Source organism: Callorhinus ursinus, unplaced genomic scaffold, assembly GCF_003265705.2.
Source record: "Callorhinus ursinus isolate GAN/ISIS: 27379988/994484 unplaced genomic scaffold, GSC_fseal_2.0 scaffold1, whole genome shotgun sequence".
NCBI lineage: Eukaryota > Metazoa > Chordata > Mammalia > Carnivora > Otariidae > Callorhinus > Callorhinus ursinus.
The window spans coordinates 95,681,480-95,706,298 of NW_027397063.1; the positions used below are offsets into that span (position 1 = coordinate 95,681,480).

The 24,819-nt window shown below is 39.2% G+C and overlaps 1 protein-coding gene across 1 annotated transcript in view; it reads right to left on the bottom strand.

Annotated features, from left to right (window-relative positions):
• Nucleotides 1-18,105: 18,105 nt before the first annotated feature.
• Nucleotides 18,106-24,819, bottom strand: part of RSRC1 (arginine and serine rich coiled-coil 1) — a 429,432-nt gene continuing 422,718 nt past the window's right edge. The window contains exons 11-12 of the mRNA XM_073890364.1: nt 19,411-19,563; nt 18,106-18,750 (exon numbers count right to left, since the gene is read on the bottom strand). Of these exons, the coding sequence (XP_073746465.1) occupies nt 18,658-18,750; nt 19,411-19,563 (246 nt within the window). The 3' untranslated portion in view covers nt 18,106-18,657. The remainder of the gene's footprint in view (nt 18,751-19,410; nt 19,564-24,819) is intronic.

Genomic DNA, 24,819 nt, shown 5'->3' on the forward strand with positions numbered 1-24,819 from the left:
TCCTGCTCCCCCTGCTTGTGCTCTCTCTCTCAAATAAGTAAAAAAAAATTTTAAATAAATAAAAATAAAATAAAGACTGCTAAACGCTCTCTTTTATTCAGCAATAGTTTCCACTTAAAAAGTGTGTACCAAGAGTTTTACAAACTTTCTGTCACAGGATTCTCTCAATAACCCTATGAGGGAGGAATCGCCTCCATTTTGCAGATAAGAACACAGAGATTCAGGGAGGGGAAGTGATTTGCCAAGGTCCTCTAGCTGGCGACCGTTGGAACAGGGATTCTGATTCAGATCTAACCATTTCAAGGCCATTTTCTTCCCCCTGCACCCATAGCCAACTCTCATACAAAAAAGGACTTGATGATATGGAATTATGGAAACATGAGGCTTCCAGGATTATTCAAACTTGACATAGGTTGTTTGGTTTAGATACACGAAGAGACTTTTCAATTTTCCTGAAAAACAGCAAAAATGTTAATTTTTGAAAAAGATTTATGTATGAGAGAGAGAGAGAGAGAGAGAGACCATGCTCATGAGAGTGAGCACGAGTGGGAAGGAAGGACAGAGGAAGATGGAGGGGTGGAGCAGGGAGCCAGCAGCCTGTCGCAGGGCTCTATCCCAGGACCCCAGGATCATGACCTGAACCCAAGGCAGACACTTAACTGACTGAGCCACCAGGCGCCCCCAAAGTGTTACTTAATGAATAAAACAGACTATTACTCCAAAGACAGAGAATTTTTTTTTTTTTTTTTAAGATTTTATTTATTTGACAGAGAGAGAGACACAGAGAGGGAACACAAGCAGGGGGAGAGGGAGAAGCAGGCTCCCCACCGAGCAGGGAGCCCGATGCGGGGCTTGATCCCAGGACCCTGAGATCATGACCTGAGCCGAAGGCAGACGCTTAACGACTGAGCCACCCAGGCGCCCCCAAAGACAGAGAATTTTAATGACAATGTAAAATACAAATACATTCTATTAATTTTTTTTTTAGTGACAAAACTGAAACTTTCTACAGAGCCCATAAAGGACCCATGTGTAGTTGATAAACACATCCAAAGCCTGATTCACTTTTTAAATTTACTTTTTAATTGAGGAATAATTTAAATGTAATAAAGTCCACTAATCTTCAGTGTACAGCTCAGTAAATTTTTACGTACAAATAAACCTATGAAAACACCATCTAGCTGAAGATATAAAGCATTTCCAGTGCCCCAGAAAATTCCCTCAAGCTCCCTCCCAATCTCTCTCAAAGGTAACCAGTATTCTGAGATTTGTTTCTTTTGCTTAACATTATGTCTGCAAAATTTGTTCCTCTTGTTACATATAGCAGCACTTTATTCTTTTTCATTGCTGTGTAGTATTTTATTGTATGAATTTACCACAACTTACTTATCTACTATTGATCAATTTTTGTTCCTTTTCTTTGTTCCTTTTTCTTCCTCCCTCCCCCCTCTCTCTCTCACTCTCTCTCTCTCTCTTTTTTTTTTTTTTTTTTGGCTTTTCAGAATAAAGCTGCTATGATCATTCTTGTCCATGTCTTGATTAGTTTTAAAAACTGAATGGAGCACTGGGTGTTATACGCAAACCATGAATCATGGAACACTACATCAAAAAATAATGATGTAATGTATGGTGATTAACATAACATAATAAAATAAAAAAATAAAAAATTGATTTAACATTCAGCTATTTTTTAATCTTATTGTCATTGAGATTTGGAAAACTTTTCTCTACAGGCAATAATTTCATAAGGAAGATTTTCCTATTGAGTCAACACTTTCATGTTCGTGACTATCTCTGTTTCTTTTGTGGATAGAAGAAACACTTTTTTGCTTTTTCTAAGAAATGAAAAATTTTAGAATCACTGAGCCTAAAACAAGTTGAAGAGTAGAAAGTATTCTTTAAGAAATGCTGTTGAGGTCATCTGTTCTCAGACACTGTTTAATATGACTGTCTACAGTGCTATTTTAAAAGTTATTTTTAAATCTTTGATAAGATTTGGAGAGAATTCAAGCTGTGGGTGGTTGTCCCGCTGTGAAGGCAATGGTTTGAGAAGTCTGTCTAGGGGTTAAGGGATTATTTTGGAAAACATTAAGAACTTGAAATACCTTCATCCCTTTGTCATATGCTTAGATGCTTTTTTTATTTGAAATGTAGAAAAAAAAATCTGCTTCCATCTTAGAAGAATTGTTTTTAATTTCAATGCCATGCAAGTTTTAATGCTATCTGGGGTATATATTTTGGGGTAACAAGATAAAGGGGCAACAGGGGGTTAGTTATGAGTGGCTCCAAGCTATACCTGGTTTTCTCCTAATTCATATCTCCCTTACCTGGAAACCCCCATGGGACACAGCCTCCAGCGAGGCTCATACTCCTGACTAGCCCTGGAAGCCCACTGGGAGAAACTGAGTGACCGGGCCCAGGGAGGATGCTGTGGTCTGCTGTTCTTAATAATAAAAGCTGAAACGCTGAAACCTACTACGTGCTATGCCCATTGATTCATGACAGTTCCATTACTATATTACAGAAGTAAGTAAACACGGGCTTTAGAGAGTTAAGTAATCTAAGGACATAGTGCTAGAAGTAGTGGATTTGGGGTTGAAAACCAGCTTGTCTGACTGTAGACTCTGGGCTCTTATTAATACACCAGGCGAACCTGTGCTAGCCCTTAGTAGGACTGTCTCCTTTCCCTCCAGTTTAGGGCGGGGCTATACCTAGAGCTGGAGTCAAAAACAACAATAGAGGCCAGGCAAGTAATAAGCATGAGGGAAGTGGGATCGGTAAGATGCCAAGAAATAATAATCAAAAGAACAACAGATGTTTATTGGGTGCCACTGTGTGTCTGGCAACTCTAAGTGCTTTACATGTTTTAACGCTCTCAATCCCCTGAACAATCTCATGAGATGCGCACTATGATTACAGCCATTTGACATGAGAGGAAGCTGAAGGTCACAGAAGAGGAAGGGCTTGCTCAAGTTCACACATCCAGGAATCTGGCCCAAGGACCAGCATTCTTGCCCCTGTGCCAGATAGCTATGGGTTCCTGCAGGGGTGCACAGTGGGGCACTGGTGGGACATGCTTCCAGCAAAGGGAGAAACTGCTATTCAGCTCCAGATGATTGCCCTGCAGAAATTCATGCCCACTGGTAATAACGGAATTTCACATGAAATCTCCCAAGTTTTAAAAGTTAGCAATTAATTAAAAACAAAATACCTGAGCAGGGCAAACAAGACAAGCCTGTGGGCTGAATCTGGCCGCCAGGCTTTGAGACTGTGATCCAGTTATGGAGAGAGTGAGTTTTCATGGCATGAAAGGATTCCTGAGCCCAGCGACATCTGCATATTGGCTTCTGAACGTACCTCAGAACTGTGTTGACAGCAAGTCCTGTGTGGTGAGAGCTGAGAAGTGTCCTGACTCCTCACAAAAGGCCTTTGTGAGTAGACACTAGTCACCACCACATCGCTGGCTGTCCGGATCTTAAAATATCGGGGCCGTGAGGCAGTAGTTTCTTTCTCCAGGATATTTAGATTACAGATTAATGTTTTCATCTGGGTTGTGAAAGTCTAGCATAAATTTATCAGGTTCTGGGTACTATATTACCTTTCTAATTCTTTTCAGTCTTAAAGTGGACCTGAAATCATCTTGTCTGTGCCCTATCCGCTTGTATTCCAATTTTTTATTTATTGAAGACTGTCCTCCCTGTACTGCTTTGGAAAAATTGGAATCTAGCAATGTATGTAATAAAATTTCAAAAACCCATTTATCCATATAAAAATAATCTATTAAACTAAATGTGATTGGATGCTTCCAAGATTCTTTTCCCTTTTAATATTTGTCACTGGCCAGCATGTATAGGGGAGCCATAGCTTGCTTTTATTTATTTATTTATTTATTTTAAAAATTTTATTATGTTATGTTAATCACCATACATCGTTCATTTTTGATGTCGTGTTCCATGATTCATTGTTTGTGCATAACACCCAGTGCTTCACGCAGAACGTGCCCTCTTTAATACCCATCACCAGGCTAGCCCATCCCCCCCTCCCCACTCCCCTCCAGAACCCTCAGTTTGTTTCTCAGAGTCCATAGTCTCTCATGGTTCCTCTTCCCCTCCAATTTCCCTCCCTTCATTTTACCCTTACTAATATCTTCTTTTTTTTAACATATAATGTATTATTTGTTTCATGGGTACAGCTCTGTGACTCATCAGTCTTACACACGTCACAGCGCTCACCATAGCACATACCCTCCCCAGTGTCCATCACCAGCCACCCCATCCCTCCCACCCCCCACCACTCCAACAACCCTCAGTTTGTTTCCTGAGATTAAGAGTCTCTTATGGTTGGTCTCCCTCTCTGGTTCCATCTTGTTTCATTTTTCTCCTCCCTTCCCCTATGATCCTCTGTCTTGTTTCTCAAATTCCTCATATCAGTGAGATCATATGATACTTGTCTTTCTCTGATTGACTTATTTTGCTTAGCATAATACCCTCTAGTTCTGTCCACATTGTTGCAAATGGCAAGATTTTTTTTTTTAAGATTTTATTTATTTATTTGACAGAGACACAGCGAGAGAGGGAACACAAGCAGGGGGAGCGGGAGAGGGAAAAGCAGGCTTCCTGCTGAGCAGGGAACCCGATGTAGGGCTTGATCCCAGGACCCTGGGATCATGACCTGAGCGGAAGGCAGATGCTTAACAACTGAGACACCCAGGAGCCCCTGGAGATTTCGTTTTTTTTGATGGCTGCATAATATTCCATTGTATATATATACCACATCTTCTTTATCCATTCATCTGTTGATGGACATCTTGGCTCTTTACATAGTTTGGCTACTGTGGACATTGCTGCTATAAATATTGGGTTGCACGTACCCCTTCAGATTTATCTTTAGGGTAAATACCCAGTAGTGCAATTGCTAGGTCATAGGGTCACTCTATTTTCAACTTTTTGAGGAACCTCCATACTGTTTTCCAGAGTGGCTGCACCAGCTTGCCTTCCCACCAACAGTGTAGGAGGGTTCCCCTTTCCCTGCAACCTTGCCAACATCTGTCGTTTCCTGACTTGTTAATTTTAGCCATTCTGACTGGTGTGAGGTGGTATCTCATTGAGGTTTTGATTTGGATTTCCCTGATGCCGAGCGATGTTGAGCACTTTTTCATGTGTCTGTTGGCCATTTGAATGTCTCCTTTGCAGAAATGTCTGTACATGTCTTCTGCCCATTTCTTGATCGGATTATTTGTTCTTTGGGTGTTGAGTTTGATAAGTTCTTTATAGATTTTGGATACTAGCCCTGATATGTCATTTGCAAATATCTTCTCCCATTCTGTCAGTTGTCTTTTGGTTTTGTTGACTGTTTCCTTTGCTGTGCAAAAGCTTTTTATCTTGATGAAGTCCCAATAGTTCATTTTTGCCATTGCTTCCCTTGCCTTTGGAGGGAGGGCTTTGCTTCCAACTTTCTTGGAAGAAGTTGCTGCGGCTGAGGTCAAAGAGGTTGCTGCCTGTGTTCTCCTCTAGGATTTTGATGGATTCCTGTCTCACATTTAGGTCTTTCATCCATTTATTTTTTATTTTTAAAGATTTTATTTATTTGTTTGACAGAGAGACACAGCGAGAGAGGGAACACAAACAGGGGCAGTGGGAGAGGGAGAAGCAGGCTCCCCGCTGATCAGGGAGCCCCATGCGGAGCTCCATCCCAGGACTCTGGGATCATGACCTGAGCCGAAGGCAGACGCTTAACCAACTGAGCCACTCAGGCACCCCAAGCCATAGGTTTTAGACAAAAAGTTTACTAGGCAATATTTTTAGAATTTTGTTTCTTTTACTTCATTTTTTCTCCTTTGGACCTTTATATTCATTCTGGGCATATATTCTAGGCTCTTAAGAAACCATCTTTAAGGGCTGTATAAGTTTCTCAGGGCTGTCATAATGTAGTACAACAAACTGGTTGAAAGTGCATACCTATATAAACTTTACAGTAGTTTACCAAAGTAAACTTTGGGTATTAACCTGATTCCTTCTAACTTCTTCCTATGTTTTCTACTCTCATTCCCTCCTTTGCCCTATTAATCGATTTGTTAAAATTTCTGTTTTATCTTGCCATATTCTATGCATTTTTATAAAACACCTGATGATTTTCTGGAAAAAAAGAATTGTAGCAATAAAGAAAATAATAAAATAGCCACTGTTAATTTGATGGTAGGGTTGAGATATTGGCCTCTGTTTGAGAACAAACTCATTATGCGATGCTTTCCAACGTGATAAAATGCCAGTGTAGATCTCAAGAGTGATGTCTCTAATTGCCTAGACCTTTTTACATTAGGTATCTGCATGAGTTAGAACTCCTTTGTGAAGATAAAAAGGCTGCTGCAAGAAATTGCCCCAGTGCTGTAAGAGCTGTCAGACTGGAGGGCATCTCAGATGAGATTAATGATGTCTGCCTTAATATAAGAAGATTTAGCATAACCAAGATTATGGATTCTGCAGAAACCTGTCAGCACTCATTTATTTGGAATAAATATTATTTTTAATTAAAGTCCTAAGGTAGGTTATTCCTGAACTAATGAGATCTACAGTGATTTCCTTTGGGAATTAATTTTCTTACTTAATTCTCATTTTGATGATTATGCTTCATTCAATCTTCTGCACAGCAGTCAGTTTTACAGGATACACTGATTTCTAGCTAAGGGCGCTAAATAACCCTGTATTTGTTTTTACATGGCACTCTCATTTTCTAATTATATTTATCATTTAACCCAAACAGTCTTATAGGTTTGTCTGTCTGACTTAGCTGTATATGGTGATATGGTGAGGTGGCTTTATAGGATAACATCACTCAGAAGAGAGTAAAGCTTCATTCTAAGTGAAATGACAGGGAACACAAAATCAGAAAATTATAGCATTGCAATTTTAAACTATTTTTTATTTTTATTTATTTATTTATTTATTATTTTTTTTTAAGATTTTATTTATTTATTTGACAGAGAGATAGAGAGCACAAGTAGGCAGAGTGGCAGGCAGAGGGAGAGGGAGAAGCAGGCTCTCTGCTGAGCAGGGAGCCGGACATGGGGCTCGATCCCAGGACCCTGGGATCATGACCTGAGCCGAAGGCAGCCGCTTAACCGACTGAGCCACCCAGGCGCCCCTTAAACTATTTTTTAATTGATTCTAGTTCTTTGGTAGGCACTGTGCTGAGTGTTTTATATACAACTCTAATCCATACAGACACTCTGCAAGATAGGAATTACCGTTCTGGGTTTTGTTTTTTTTAAATCTTTCTCTTCTTTTTTTCTTTCTTGAGAGAGAGGGCTCACATGCATGCGGTGGGGGAAAGGGGCAGAGGGAAAGGGAGAAGGAGACTCTCAGGCAGACTCCACGCTGAGTGCAGAGCCCCACTGGGGCTCAATCTCACGACCCTGAGATCATGACCTGAGCTGAAACCAAGTCTGCTGCTGAATGGACTAAGCCATCCAGGCGCCCTCCCCAATCCTGTTTACTAGATGGTGGAACAGAGATTCAGGAAGTAGAGTCGATTCTGTAGACAACTCAAGCCCATACCACCATGCCATGCAGCCTCAACAGCGGCAATCAGCCAGCTTCCAGCAGACCTGCATGTAAACATCCATGCTTACTGGTGTGCGGTTCAACCAGATTTTCAGTGACTCCATAGGGTTGGTATTCTGACTACTATTGCTGTGCAACAAACCACCCCCAAGCTTTGTGGTGCAAAAAAGCCATTTTATGACACTCATAAATTCCACAGGTGAGGACTTTAGACAGGGAAATGATGATGGCTTACCTCTGGGCCTCAGCTAGGGAAACTCAGAGGTTGGAGATGTCTTCACTCACATGCTGGGTGTTGGCTGGAAACTCCAGATGGGACCGTCAGCCAGAACACCAACACATGGACTGTCCATATTGCCTGGGTTTTCTCACAAAAGGGCAGCTCCTGGGTAGTTGGTCCTCTTCTAATGGCCACTCGGGGCTCCAAGGGTTAGGATCCTGAGAAGTGGGCATGGGCCTTTCTTGAACCAGCCTTGGAAGTTATGCTGGCCACTTCTGATGCATTCTTTTGGTTAAAAGCAAGTCACTAAGACTGACCCAGATTCAAGGAAGGGGACCTAGGCCCCCCACCTATCAATGGGAAAAGTATCAAAGAATTTGCAGACATGTTTTAAAGCCATCACAGCCTATAACAAATATTCTACTACCTACTGCTATCTCTGGCTTACATGTTGGAGTTGGGGTTCTCATCTATCTCTCTTGTTATCCCCTTCTGCTGACTCACTTGGTCCCCAGAAATATAAGCAAGGACATGCTCCAGACACATATACCTCTGTTACTAGTTGGGGCTTCTGCCCCTAATTTCTAGCTGATCTGCTACCTTGATACAAGCATTAGGAGACCTCTTTTCAACCATTTCTTCTAACGACAGAAAGAGGCAGACTATGCCTCTCATTTACCTTAGTTTTTCTTGGCTCTTCAGGAGTAAGAGAAGGCTAAAAAATTCAAATTTATTGCTTTACTCACACACAATCATGCACCCCATTAATTCAATCTTTAGCAAATTAAAATATTTGTTGACAAGCCCCTGCCGGTGAAGACAGAAACCATTGATCAAAGGTTGCTTGATAAATGTAGAATTAGAATTGAATTCAGCATTTTTCATGTGCTTACAATACAAGATGAATGAAAGGGTCTTTTTTCCCTTTCCTTTAAAGGAGACAAAGTTGAATAAAGACATGGGAACTACTTACATTTAAAAAGAGGTGGTCAGGCACCAGAGTTAAACTGATGACTTGGTGCCTCCCTGGGTCCTCACCCAAGAGATCATAGCAGGACGACATAAAGTCAAGCTGAAACATGCATGCCACATCTCTCTAAAGGTGATACATGCAGGCTCAGAGAACCACCCTTAACTGATTAGTATTGGCCTGGAATAAAGCTAAAGAACAATAGTGATTAGGAATTCTCAGGGTCTAAATGCCACTCATGTGGTGTTTGAAATTTTTACATATAAACTGTTGCTGTTCCTGCTTAATATAACTTCATGAAAAGGGTGTCTAGTAGCCTTTGGAGAGCTGGGAAAGGGAACATGCCACCCAGCAGTATTCCTTGAAATTGTTTTCTGAATTAATGGAAATTTGAATGAGTAGATGGGCTATGTAGCTGGGTTCCTTCAGGATTTTGCTAGCTATATTTTTATTTTTAATTAAGTTTTCACTATAATTCCAGTATAGTTAACATACGGTGTTTTATTAGTTTTGGGTGTACAATACAGTGATTCAACAATTCAATACATTACTCAGTGCTCATCATGACAAGTGCCCTCCTTAATCCCCATCAGCTTTTTCACCCATCCCTCACCCACCTCCCCTCTGGTAACCATCAGTTTCTTCTCTAAAGTTAAGTCTGTTTCAGGATTTTACTATATTTTTAAAGGAAATATTATCTTATGATTGATTCATAATTATCAGGGTATTTTCTGCTCTGACGAGCTAAAACACTACATTTCCCAAACTTTTTTGGAACAGGAGAGCAGTCATTTGATTAAGTTGATTTGATTAAGTTTCAGTTGGGTGTGATACAAACTTCCAGGTCTCTTTTTTTTTTTTTTTTTAAAGATTTCATTTATTTATTTGACAGAGAGAGACACAGCGAGAGAGGGATCACAAGCAGGGGGAGTGGGAGAGGGAGAAGCAGGCTTCCCGCCGAGCAGGGAGCCCGATGCGGGGCTCGATCCCAGGACCCTGGGATCATGACCTGAGCCAGAGGCAGACGCTCAGCGACTGAGCCACCCAGGCGCCCCTAACTTCTTGGTTTTCTTAAAAGGCAGGGAGGACATCCTTTCTGCTGCCTGGATTGTGGACATGTGGAATGTGAGAATGCTAGCTACAGCCTCAGTCAGACTTAAGCATGTGGTAGCGGCCATCGACTGAAGATGGTGGAACATGAGCCCCAGTCCCTGACGTATGACTCCATCATAAGTGCCTTTAAGAGAGTTGAGAGAGAAACATTTTTCCTCTCTAAGCCATTGTTTGTTGCTGCTATTGTTGTTATGCTATTGTTATGAAATGGCTGTACTTAATTAATCCTAATTGATACACTGCCCTTGAAGACAATTTTATCAGCTTTGGTCTCAGCAGGAAACAGATGACATAGGCAAAAGCGTTTAATGAGGGTATGAAATACAGGGGTGTGGACAGGGTTAAGGGCCCCAATCAGGGAGTAGTAGCTATAGGAAACTGTTCCGGCCCCTAGGTCTGAAGGGGCAGGAGGAAGGAGCTGTTACTAGAACATGGTGAGAGATGCACCCTTGGGAAAGGGGTTAGTTAGCCTCCTAGAGCTGTGACTTTAGGAAAGCAGCTACATGGCCCAGCAAGGGTACAGATACCCAATTCTCTCTGCTCCTTCCTCTGACTTCCTGCCAGTGCTGCCTATTGGGTGAACCCAACCAAAGGCTGGAGGACAAGGGAAACCGGGTGCTGCAGTCTATAAAAGTCAGCCTCCTGGGACACTGTGACCAATGATTTTAGGGGGAATATGGAGGGAACTGGCTGCATAAAATGCATCCTAATTATAAAGTGACTTTTTAGTTCTTAAATGATTTGAAGAAGAGAGTGATACAATCCTAATTTGCATAAAATCATCTAATTTGAACGTTTATTTACTGTGGCTACTATACTATAAATACAAAAGGTACGTACCCTATGGCTTAGCAGTTTCACGGTTAGGAAATCTACGCAGCCATTCAAAAAGAACGAGGCACACAGATGGAGAGCTTCAGAAAGTTATCCAAGGCATAATATCAGGGGAAAAAGTTAACTGCAGACCAATCTGTTTCCATGGTCTGGAAAGAGAGCCCATATGTCAGTATCTCTACAGAGATGTATTTGTTTAAACATAGGACAGGGCTGGGAAGGGCTGTTAATAATGATCACCTGGCAGGGAGGGGCAGGGCAGCAGCCTAACAAAAACTGGTTGCATACGGATGACTTGACTTTCCTGGTTTTGTTTTGTTTTTTAAATTAATGAAATAAAAACCTCAAGTCACACAAATGTTGAAGATATCACTTAAGAAAAAGGTTAATTCTCGATACAACTTCCATTACGTTATTCTTTTATCAGGCTGACGTTGCCTGTATTTATACAAGGCTAGCAAATGAGCACATTTAATAAATTCTATGTGACCATTTGCTAGCTGGCATATTTAAATTATATAAATTATAGAGAAGATATACATGAAGATTGAGTACACTTTGAAGTACTGAGAAACAGAACTAGTTTAATAAAATAGTGGCCATTCACATTTAGTATACACAGTCTGCATTTGAACTAGAATCCAGTATTTAAATCTCCCAGTGACATTTAAACATTAGATTGATTTTTTAACTCCCAAAGTAAAAACACGTTTTATTTTATTATTATTATTTTTTAATGAAAGGCCATGTTTTTTTTTTTAAGATTTTATTTATTTGACAGAGAGAGAGAGACAGAGAGACAGAAAGCAAGCATAAGCAGGGGGAAACGGCAGGCAGGGGAGAAGCAGATTCCCCACTGAGCAAGGAGCCTGATGTGGGGCTCGATCCCAGAACTCTGGGATCACGACCTGAGCCAAAGGCAGCCGCTTAACCAACTGAGCCACCCGGGCGCCCCCTAAAAACACATTTTAATGCTATGCTGTCTTTGCTGGCAAAAGGACAGAAATTTTTATCATAGATTGTGAGAATTTTAAGGTAGCTTTTCAAAAAACAAGAGAAAAAACATATTTTAATAACTGTTCCAAAGCTCTTTAAGGTCTGTCTAAATGCCTTTTTAAAAAAAATTTTATTTTATTATGTTATGTTAATCACCATACATTACATCATTAGTCTTTGATGTAGTGTTCCATGATTCATTGTTTGCGTGTAACACCCAGTGCTCCATTCAATACGTGCCCTCCTCAGTACCCATCACCAGGCTAACCCATCCCCCCACCTCCATTTAAATGCCTTTCAAAGGGATTTAGAAATTAATCGAACACCATCTCTTGGGAATTACATTGCACAGTTATTATAGCAGGATGAGAATACTTAGAGATTGGAATTTCAACTTAAGGACAACAAATAAAAATGGAGTCTCTGGTATTTTCTAAGCTATGGTGAATGCTAACATATTCGTTACCCTCTTATTAATTATAAAGAAGGGAAGTTAGAAGTCTCTGAGCACCTTTTTCTGAAATTGGCCCACATGACCTCTGAAACACAAGGTAATGTGAATAGGTATTCGCCTTCAAGTGTTTCTGGTGGAACAGCTGTTCAGTAACACAGGACTTGCACTACTCATTATGCTCTATGGCAGGTCCACAAATTTTAATGAAATATTTTAAACATGCAGAAAACTATATTTATGGGAAATGATCATTTTCAATGACTTTCCATTTTCACCTCACATACTGAGATTGCAGCGGATTCAAATACACAGCAGTTTGAAAAGAGTATTTTTTTCAAACTATTAATAGTATGAGTTTTCTTCTCCAGGCCAATTAGACGTACCATAGCAGAAAGAGAAGACAGAAAAGCTACAGTGGTGCTAAATAAATAATCCAGTTACGGGATTTGTTTAAAAAAATCTAGGAATTTTTCACAGTGGTCATTCATTCATTGTGCTGGTATTTGGAAACCATTTATTTCTCAATTATTTATGTTTTCAATTCCATTTTAATTTATGGCATAATTCTTGTGGAACATTCACAGGTAGACAGACTGTAGTTATGGAGTTTACGTAAGACATGGGATTTTAGCAGTTCATTTTTAAAAAGATTATGAAGGCAGTCTCCACTCTATTACATTTTTTACACTGTGAGATTTCAGCCCACATATCAAGTTACAAGATGCTAAGAGAGGGTCAGTTCAGTTCATCATTCCGTCTGAGAGCTGTAGCAGGATCATTTTGCCATTCCTTCTCAAGATCTAAAAATAAAATGGTACACTGTTGAGTTTACAGTGGCATATTACTATACTAGTAGCCTTTACTTCTTGAACACTGGCCTATGGCTTGCAAGGACAGCCATCATAGGAGCCAGCGGACCCTTAATGACCACATCCACACCATTTGAAATATTATTTAAGCAATACAAAACAATTACACTAGAAAGTCTGGTCTAGTGTAGAACTAGTAAGATCCTTGCTTAAACTCTACCGCACTGTTGTAGCCCCAAATGCAACAGAAAGGCACTATGTACTCTGTACTTACCCATGACATTTATTTAGATTTTTTTTTATTGTGGTAAAATACACATAGCAATTACCATCTTAACCATTTTTATGCCTACAGTTCAGTGTTATTGAATACATTCACAGTGTTGTGAAAACATCACCACCATCCAATCCCATTAACTCCTTTCACCTTATGAAACCGAAACTCTTTACCCATTAGACAATAACTCCCCATTTTCCCCCTCCCCCAGCCTGCGCAACTACCGTTATGCCTTCTGTCTTTGTGATTTTAACTACTCTGAGTAACTCATATAAGTGGAATAACAGTTTGTGTCTTTTTGTGATTGAGTTATTTCACTTAACATAACGTCCTCAAGGCTCATCCATGTTGTAGCGTATTGCAGAATTTCCTTCCTCCTTCTTTAGTTAACATATGGTGTTATATTAGTTTCAGGTGTACAATATAGTGATTTAGCAATTCCATACATCACCCAGTGCTCATCAAAAGTGCGCTCCTTAATCCGCATCACCTGTTTAACCCATCCCCCCCCACCACCCCACCACTCTGGTAACCATCAGTTTATTCTCTACAGTTAAGGGTCTGTTTCTTGGTTTGTCTCTTTCTTTTTTTAATTTTTGCTCATCTGTTCTGTTTTTTAAATTCCACATATGAGTGAGATCATATGGTATTTGTTTTTTTTTTTTTTTTTTTAAAGATTTTATTTATTTGACAGAGAGAGACACAGCGAGAGAGGGAACACAAGCAGGGGAAGGGGAGAGGGAGAAGCAGGCTTCCCGCCGAGCAGGGAGCCCGATGCGGGGCTCGATCCCAGGACCCTGGGATCATGACCTGAGCCGGAGGCAGACGCTTAACAACTGAGCCACCCAGGCGCCCCGGTATTTGTCTTTCTCTGATTGACTTATTTTGTTTAGAATTTCCTTTCTCTTTAAGGCTGAATAATATTCCATTGTGTGTATACACATTTTACTATCCATTCATCCATCCATAGACACTCGAGGTGCTTCCATGTTTTAGCTATTGTGAATAATGCTTTTATGAACATGGGTGTGCAAGCATCTCTTTGAGACTGTACTTAAGAATCTTTTGGTATATACATAGACACCTATTTATTTTTTATACTGGCTCCAAATAGCTTAAGTAATTTAAATAACCAGACTGTTAAATAGACTGCTCATTCAACATGGGCAAATTCATTCTTCTTTCATTGGAAAATATTTATTGAGAGCTTTCTTTGTGTCAGGAATGAGCTAGATCCTGGGGGTACAATGATAGTAAAAATAACTTGGAAATACAGATGATAAGAGCATTTTCTTTGATTTAGGAAAAAAACCCCACCAGTTAAATATATTGACCAATGTCCATTCCTGTAATGAAAGGTGAAGATGATTAGAGAATTCACAAAGTGTTCTGTCTTACCTTTATTTTCATTCCTGTTCTGTGGTAAAGACTCAAGTATTTTCTTGCGGAGATGATGTGCTTTTTCATTATTCCATGACGGAGTTCCAAGGAGTCGGGCTTACATTTAAAGGATGGCATGTAAACACTTTCTAAATAATTCAAGTACTGTATCAATTGAGTAATGGTCAAGAGCTGGTTTAAAATTCCTTCTGTAGGGCTGCCTGGGTGGTACAGTTGGTTAAGCGTCCGACTCTTGGTTTTGGCTCAGGGTCGTGATCTCAGGGTCATGATCTCAGGGTCTTTGTGCTCAGAGCAAAGTTTGCTTAAGACTCTCTCTCCCTCTCCCTCTGCCACTCCCCCCTGCTCTCTCTCTAAAATAAATAATTCTTTAAGAAAAATAAAACTCCTTCTGTAATACTCACAATGAATTGGGGTAGGGAAAAGGGGGAAGGAAGGAGTAACATGGGGACAAGAATTCCAGACCAATTCATCCATAGTTCAGTGATCAAAAATGTCACCTGTCTTGTTTCATTTCCAGCTTTTGTTACTATCTTATTTGTTCACTTACAGATTTTCACTGGATGCCCAAACGAAAGGAAAATTTGGCATAGGATCTAACCACAGACAGGTGGACTGTATCTTTTGTTCCAAAATGATGCTTTCTATAACAGTACACAGTGGAAAAACAAAGAGTGTCGGGGAACGCACAGGGATCCACAAAGCTGTGCAAGGCCTTACTGGCAGGTGCAATGCTTTCTCAGAGGTCCTGAAAGTCTCCTTTGAGTTACCTTTGCACGTCTCAGCTCACGTCAACTTCACGGTGATACAAGACTGTTGATGCCTGTGGCCAAATGAAGGCTTGGCTTATTCATCCAATTCTCCGCCAAAAGGAAGAAATGGTCAGAGAAAGCCAAATGGTAACCAGGAACCTCAAATTTTGCCCGAACTTTTCATAAGATTGAGAGGCAGGGCCACTTGGGTCTTTCACAAGAGGGATTCTTCTCTGGATTAGAACTGTGATAGTTCCCAACCTTCTAGGGCAACTATTAGGAAAATGGAGGAGGATGGCTGTGAGTCTTTGTGGCTCCAGGAGCCATCTTATCCTTCAAGTCTTCATCAGTTGTGATTTCTTCCATGAAGTCTTCCATAATTTTCTAACCCGGAGTAATTTCTCTTTCACTGCAACGATATCCTCTCCTCTGCCACTAAGTATTGTATTTCTTATGTTATATACATGTCTGGGCTTTATAACTAAGCCTCTGGGAGGCAGGATCCCCACTAGATTCACCTGTGTATACCCAACTGCACTTATGGTGCCCAGCCCAGTCTTTCAAAAAAAAAAAAAAAAGATTAATGAATAAGTAGGTAAATTTGACTGAAGAAGACCTGAGATCCTTTAAGTAAGTAGAAGGTATAGGTCATTAACTGCAGAGAAAATAGGGTTTCCTGTGTTCCCGGCAGGGAGGGAGATCAGGGGAAGCTGGGGACAAAGCTGGGATGGAATCCACTGACCGTGGCATTTCAAGAGCATACATAACGAGTACACTGATGTTGGGGTGCAGCTTTTCAAACCATTACCCGTGCAACTATTTGTTCCATATTTCATTAAGATGGCTAGCATGCTAAAATGTTATCTTGGCATAAACAGAATACTTTTTCTATGAAGGGCATTCTTTTATGTTATTTTGCTGAAAAATCAAAGAAGGCAGGTACACTCTTAGCATCTTCATTTTATAGGTGAGGATGCTGAAGTGAAGGTTGAATGACTTAATGTTCTTATTCCATTTTCCCTAAGAATGTAGTCAGAAATGAAAACCCAACTTATATTACGAGCACTCATTATTTTGTATGAAGTCAACATTTCAATAAACACCAAGGTCTCATGTAAATCCAAGTTGTTATCATTAGTCAAGTGACATTAAAGGGATTGTTGTGTTTTACAGACTCATTATATTAGGATATTAAAGAAGGCCAGCAGGCATCACCTAGCTTGAGTATGGTGATATATTTGATAGTATTCTCTGAAGTCTTTCCTCATTAAATTTGATTTGGCTTGTGTGGTAATATTGTAGTCTTCAACAGGAATGTAGGCAAATGAAGTTAATAATACATTAAAATGAATCATACTGGAAATCAGGAAGGAGGGGAATAGTTATTGAGTTCCTGCAGGGACTAAAGTTTAGTTAATTAAAAAAATAACTTGATTCTCCATCTCTGTGAAAAATTCAGCTTTAAAATACAAATCAACTGTAATTTAAACTTCTGTATTTGGGCTACTTGCCACAAAGGAACACGGGTGTTAAATATAATTAACATAGATCACAATATTTTCACTAGTTATAGGTAAGGAGCATCAGGCATACTGGAAAAAAATGCCTACTCCAGGTTCTCTGGAGAATAACTAGTGGCCCAAATGACAACCCATATTCTTGTAAAATATACGTTCCAAAAGAGTGAGAGTCCTTTTACTGTTTACAAGTTATGCAAAGAATGAAATACAAATTATTTCCCTTTTTTAGTCACCAAAAATGTGTGTATCTATATTAAGGATCACATAAACCTGAGTTTATGCTGGGCACTTTTACTTACACCTAAAAAAGAAGAGAAAAGATAAGATAAGAAAAGAAAAGACGACTAGCACCTATTTAGAATGTGAACCATGTTTATATGAAAACAAGTATTTTGTCATCAGTCTATTTTCCATACCTTTTGCAACTGGAATCTTTATATTTTAAAAATTTTTATTTATTTTTTTAAAAGATTTTACTTATTTATTTGACAGAGAGAGAGAGAGAGAGAGAGAGAGAGAGAGAACATAAGCAGGGGGAGCAGGAGAGGGAGAAGCAGATTCCCCACTGAGCAAGGGGCCCAATGTGGGGCTCGATCCCAGGACCCCGGGATCATGACCTGAGCTGAAGGCAGATGCTTAACTGACTGAGCCAAGCGCCCCTATTTTTAAAAAAATTTTAACAGGAATTAGAATTTTAGTAGTTCCAGAAATATAGCAAAGATGGCTTTAAGCTGTCCTATATATTGGTAATCTTCTCCTAAAAACTTTTCAGGTTTATCTTGTATTCCAAGGCACGGTCTTCATAGAGACCAAATTAGAGTGAGACCAGACAACAGAACAGAAGAGAAGGGAAATATTCACATCAGCTGCTGAAAACTAGTTTTGTAAGGCAAGGCCTAGAAATCTTTATCTCTGGCATGTTTAGTATGGAATGCATACTTGATTTTCATTCAGCTACTAGAGAAAGGTATTCTACAATGACAGATAGCTTTATCAAAATTACAATTAGCTGGCTTCCTCTGTAGGGAATAGCAGTTGGGTAAGTAAGACTGAAGTGAGAGCTCTTACCAGCTTTCTCAGAAATGATTTCTCCATCACGGGTATTTGGTCAACTGATGAGGTCTACCATGAACATATGGTTTCTAGAGGAATGAGCTGGAATCTGCTAACATTTTTAAAAGGAACACTTAGTAAATGCTGATCTCTAAGCAATAAATCATCAATTTATTTAATTTGCAAGAAATGTTTTTCAAAAAATATTTTTTTCCTCTAGGATTAACATGCTCATTCTACTTAGATTGTTTACAGTGCTTTTTATTCTGCCTAAATTTTTACAATAAGCTGAAATAAAAGATTCAAAAATGGTTTCATAATACATGGAAGATGAAATCTCACATGGATAGCATATAGTCTGATTCTTACATATGCATGATTAATCAAAATTGTCACGACTTGGTATTTTTCCAATTTTACTCAAACACTACTGTGTACCATTTATTTTACCAATGATATTTTTAGGATTAACTTTATTAACAATATGATATTTTCATGCATTGTTAAATTTTACACTAGTTTTAATATTCACAATGTTTGATTAAGTTCAAATCAACAAATATTCAAGCCTACATGAGAAATGAATGAAATATTACCTTTTCACATAATCAGCTAACTGCTTTTTAAGAGTAAAAAGTTAATATTGGGATTTAAAAACCTAAATTTCCAATGTTACTGTTAATTCAACCATAAATATATTACTTAGGCCACAGGACTGCCCATTAACCTTTCTTGTCGGAGAGCAATTAATCTCTTGAACCACTTTTCCTCAGCATCAGCTTTCTCAATAAATAACTGAAATAAGAAAAAGAAAAAAGAAAAATGTTATTGTTTGCCAATAACTTGGATTTGACCTTATGTAACATAAATTATCTTTACAGAATACATCTTTTAGCACAAGATTTGGATACTGTTAACTTTTGGTGACTTCTCAACTGAAGATAATCTATTTGGAATTAATAATGTTCAGAAAGTCTTGGAGAAAAAGAGTAATAGCAACATTTTTTGTTAACAATCTTACGCCGTGTTTTGTGAAGTTTATTTCCTACACTTTTTCTCAGAGACACAGTGGAATGACACGACTTCAGAGTAGATAGCAAAATACGATGTCCATGACAGGCTCAGTTCAATGAACCAATGAGAGCTGAGGCAGATTTAGATCTTTTAGTGCCAGATTTAAAAAAACCAACCAACCAACCTCTTCTTTTTGCCTATTTTTGTTAAGGATAGGAAGACTACTTCTAGAAGTCAGACAACACGATTTGGATCATACCAGATTCAAATCCATGTCACTGCTCTAAGGGACGGGGGTCAGCTGCTTATTTCTAGCAAATAGTAATATATGAATCCATTTCCTCCAACAGTCTTTTTGTCACCAGCACAAAATGACAATAGTTTGAATTCATTTCAGTCAACTAGACTTCAGTGGACATTCTTCAGATCTAAGGATCTTACATTCGGATGGGCCAGAGAGTTGTCATCTTGGTACTTGATGGCAGTGGGGATGCTGCTGGGGTCTATTTCTTTTTCACTACTGGGAGGGTCAGGAACTACTGTTGCTGGTCCTGATGTCGCAGCTGCGTGCTTCACCTCACCAGGCTCCACAGACTGAAACATGATACATAAATGTTTTATTAATTAGATCACAATACACAATTAAAATTCTGCCTTAACAATATTTTTTATTTGGAATAGTAATTGTTCATTTAGTCTCCTTTGAGATAATATTAATCATAAAAAGACCCTGGGTGATTGAGTAAGAAACAATTCTGAAAATAAGCAAAAAAATACAAAAACATGGAGAAAATGTTGATTTTTTTATGATCAGCATATTTTTCTTGAGAAATTGGGACTTAGGTGTCTATACTATAGAAAAACATTTCATAAATCTAAATTCTATTAGTCAAAACAAGCAACAAATCTCCAGCATTCATTTGGTCTCTTTAGAGATGAAAAGCAAATTCAAAGGTTATTTTGTTTTTGCTTTTATTTATTTTTATTATTATTATTTTTAAATATTTATTTGAGAGACAGCGAGAGTATGAGAGAGAGAGCACAAGCAGGGGAGAGGGGTAGAGGGAGAGGGAGAAGCAGACTCCCCGCTGAACAGGGAGCCCGATGTAGGGCTCGATCCCAGGACCCCAGGATCACGACCTGAGCTGAAGGCAGACACTTAACTGACTGAGCCACCCAGGCACCCTGTTTTTGCTTTTTAAATAACAGCCTCAATGAAATATAATTCACATATCACAATTCATATAGCTTTTAGCATATCCACAGAGTTTTGCGACCAACACCACAAGCAACCTCAGAACATTTTCATCCTCCTCCCACAAAACCCCATACCCATTAGCAGTCACTGCTCCCCATTTCTCCCAGCCTCCCCATCCCTATGCAACCACTCATCTATTTTGTCACTGTGGATTTGCTTATTCTGGACACTTCATACAAAAGATCATACATTATGTAGTTTCTTGTTGTGGGTTTGTTTTGTTTTCTGTGACTGGCTTCTTTCATTGAGCATGCTTTCAAGGTTCTTCCATGAAAGGCTGAAGCATGTATCAGTATGTCATTCCATTTTATTGCTGAATGATAATATTCCATCACGGAATACTAAGCGCCAGGCACTGGGCTCAGGGCTGCGGACATGAGGACTGATAAATGGTTGCTGCTGCCTGGAAGAAGCCAGTCGTACTGTGCTCTCTTGGGTTAATTCCCATACTTCCCTGTCTGGGAAAGCAAAAGGCCAGGGAGGTGGCTAATCAGCAGCAAGGCTGCAGGGGTAACATGAAATGGACTAGATGAGAAGCTGAAATCGGAAATTAAAATAAAAAAACCCAAGATGACTGGGAGATTAATTCCACCATTCGGCCCTTTTTCTACAGCTACTGGTTCTGTATGTGTACTTTTTGAACCTCCATTTTCTTTTAATGTAGCTACTTCTGAACATCTACTTCTCTGAGTGGAGGGTAAAACAGATGTCACTGGGAAAAACATCTAGAAAATGAAATCTACACAAATTAGTTAATCCTTTCTTGGAATGATTTATCTTAGAACTGGATATCCATCTTCAGTATTTATTGAGTGCTACTAACTGCTAAGCACTGGGTACACAAGGGAGAGTAGAATAGGTATGTTCCCGGTACCAAGTGGAGATTACATTTTGCTAATGGAACTGACAGATAACTTACAAACAGATAGCAAAATAAAGATATAATCACACATTGTAACAAGGGACACAGAGATACTTAAAGAAATAACTGTTAAATCTGGCAGTTTTCTTCTTGTATTTTGAAGCCAATACTCCGCCCACCTCCACCCCCAGGCATCAAACCTTTCTATGTTTCCAACATGCTAGGCCTAGAAGGCCTAAAGCCCTGTGTGATATTATACTGACCCTTTATAAAACGGAGGACGTAGATCAGTAAAGCCCAACATTCCACACAGGGGAAGGTGGGAAGTATGCCAGTCTAATGAGGCTCAGACATCATTTTTTGGTGGTCTATGCTGCATGCAGAGAACAGATGAGCACGTCATTCCGCCTGTCTGAGCCGTGCCTCATAGGGCGCAGCTAGGAGACTGGCAGTATTGAAGAACTGTGGAGTGTTGTTATTCTAGTTGCCAAAGATGTGGATCGCACATATTCAGGAGGCAGAGATAACATTCTATTATAAAAATGACCTGGTCTCGTTCTGTTTATACATACAGTACATTAACATTTTCTTGGAAAAGTACTTATGTATATTTCAGGTAAAGTTTTCAGAGATTAGGATCAGAGCATGGAAGTTATTATTTAAATGGATAATTAAAAAATATATGACAGGAATCATAAATTGCTTCTTTATTTAAGTGAGGAAAACTGTTGGAGAAATTTTGACTATAAAAAAACCCACAACATGGTCACTATCAAGTATCTGGCTTTGAGTAGCACTGCCACCTGGTGGTTCAGTTTGGAAAACTTGTTTTAAAATGTACTTCCAAGTAAAAGAGTAAGTTAGACCCTGCTGCTTAGGGTTATTTATCCTCTTTCTGAACATAGGTGGATATCTGCCAGCTACAACAATTTTAGGGTTGAATAACTGGCAATAAGCTTACTTGGGACAGAAGTCTGGAAACGAACTGCATCTTGGTTCCTGAAGATGATATAGCAGGAACTATCAATTATCTACTCACACAAGAGAGAGATGATTGCAGAGAGTTAACCTGTTAAATTGATATGTGTTGACAGAGACACAATGTCTAGCATGTTACTGGTAATAGCCACTTTCTGGTAACAGCTCCTTAGCTTAATTAGTGGAATTCACACAGCTGAAGAAAGACTCTATCAACTGAAGGGGTGGTTAGTATAGAGAAGCCTTTTTCAGAAATACAAAATGTATGCCAATGTGTGTAGAACTGTCCAGAAGAGAAAGACGTTGAAACCTGGGTCATGAGTAATTTAGTCCTCAAGAGAATTAGTCTTTGGTGTGCATCAGGGATAGCCCCTATCTCCCCATGATCTGGATGAAATGGTCCTCAAGATAATTTACCTCCCTTTGCTAAGTAATCTCCTGATAAATAATTCAGCTTCTTGGGCATCCTGAATCGCTACCTTATATTGCAGACACAGACATTTTGGAAACTGGAAAAGGATACCGTTTTCTAAACTAATAAATTGGCCCTCTGCTTTATATTACAGTTGAGTGTAAATTTATTCACTGTTGGCCCATCCCTGCTTTTCTGATCATTTTGAAATGCAGTGACTAATACAAGTCCAGTGTTAGATGGCTAATACTTTAGACTGTTGTACATTCACCAAGGTAAATGCCATCTTCTTCTTTTTTTTTTTTTTTTTTTTTTTAGCTTACTCCCCCGTTAGTGAATGCTTTCTTTATACTTCAATAGGGAACGTGCACTGAGTTCACAATTATGAGAGACACTGGATGAGTAAAAACAAACAAGGGCTCCGGAGTTGAATAAATTTTGTGTGGAAGCTCTTTCTTGCCATTTATTAGCACTTTGACCATGGGTAATAAAATTTGCTGAGCCTTAGCTTGCTTAGTTTTAAATAAAGGTTACTGGGATTTTAGATAACTTACATACGCTAAATGTCTAGTATTAATGGTAGCCATTATTATTTTAGTCACTTTAAGTTATTTAAATATAAAAATCAAAATGGGGCTATGTTACAACATTGTTTTACATCATTTGCTTGTGCTTTAATGTTTCCAAATGCTGGGTTGAAACAAATTGGCCCAAAGCTGATGTCTGCACACTAAACCAGTAAGCTACTATATAAAGCTGTAAAGTAAGTTTTTAATTATTTGCTTAGGAATACAATAGGCCACCAAGCCTCCAGTGAGAATTGTAGGATCTATAAACCATAAAAAATTACATAAAACAAGCTGTGACCCAACCAAAATGAGAATCCTTGCATCTCCAATTCCTTTTAAGGAAGCCAGAGACAAATGCAGCCCTCAGCATTCAGGAAGAGGAAGAATAATAACAGCTTTTATTTCCTGAGTGTCAGGTGCTTGGCTAACTATTTTATGTAAAGTATCTTGCTCATCCTTATAAAAACTTCTGCCAGGGGTAATATTACCTCCCCTTTAAGATACGAGAGCCATGGGGTTATCATGTGGTTTAAGGACACATAGCCAGTAAATGGCAGAATCAGACCTGACCCTGCATCTGTCTGACCCTACATCTCATGCTTTTGACCACTGCTTCCCAACTGCTAAACCTAAGATTTATTGTTATTTGGTTTTAATTTTAGAGGAAAGAAATAAAAATGTTGGTAAAATATTTTAATTACATACATTTTTAAGTGGCTCAACTCACAGTGCTGGATTAATATTTCTAGGTTGCTTTTGCTTCTCCCTCATACTCATTCAATCTAGAACTAGCCAGCTCAAGGCCTTCCAGAATTGATTTTATTTCTTTGTGTGAATTATTGTTAAGGGCCACCTCTTTTAAAAGACGAACCATGAGAGATGATGGACTCTGAAAAACAAACTGAGGGTTCTAGAGGGGAGGGGGGTAGGGGGATGGGTTAGCCTGGTGATGGGTATTGAGGAGGGCACATTCTGCATGGAGCACTGGGTGTGTTATGAACAAATAATGAATCATGGAACACTGCACCAAAAACTAATGATGTAATATATGGTGATTAACATAACAATAAAAAAATAAAAAAAAAGACAGCTGAAACAGTAGATGGGTTTTTCTTACACAGATTCATGAACATTCCTTATGAAATTGAGAGGCCCCTATTTCATCTTTTTTTAAAAAAAGATTTATTTATTTATTTTAGAGCGAGAGCATGTGTTGGGGGGAGGGGCAGAGGGAAAGGGAGAGAGACAATCTCAAGCAGACTCCCCACTGAGTGTAGAGCCTCACATGGGGCTCAATCTCACAACCCTGAGATCACGACCTGAACTGAAATCAAGAGTCAGATGCTTAACCAACCGAGCCCCCCAGGTGCCCCTAGAGGCCCCTATTTCATCTTAATCCTCTCTATCCCTGATGGTGGCATCTGAATTAGAAGTGCAAGAAAAGCCATACTGAAGGTGAGTGAACATTCCAACTCGGCACTGAACACTAAAACAACGGGAACTAGTTATTAAAATAATGAATAGTGATGGTCCCTTTGATCAGAGATATAGGTGAAATTCCTTTATATTGGTCCCACGGAAAGCCATTTAACTACACAGGCTTTTGTTAGAGATTTAGGAAGAAGACTTTTTTCTCTTGGATTTAGTCCATTAGCTTAAGATTGATAACCTTCAGAGGTTAAGGGGAAATAATCTTTCAAAACTTTTCTAGGGGATACAATGAGGTGAAAACATTACTAATTCTGGAATTGAAATATACAGATATTTTACA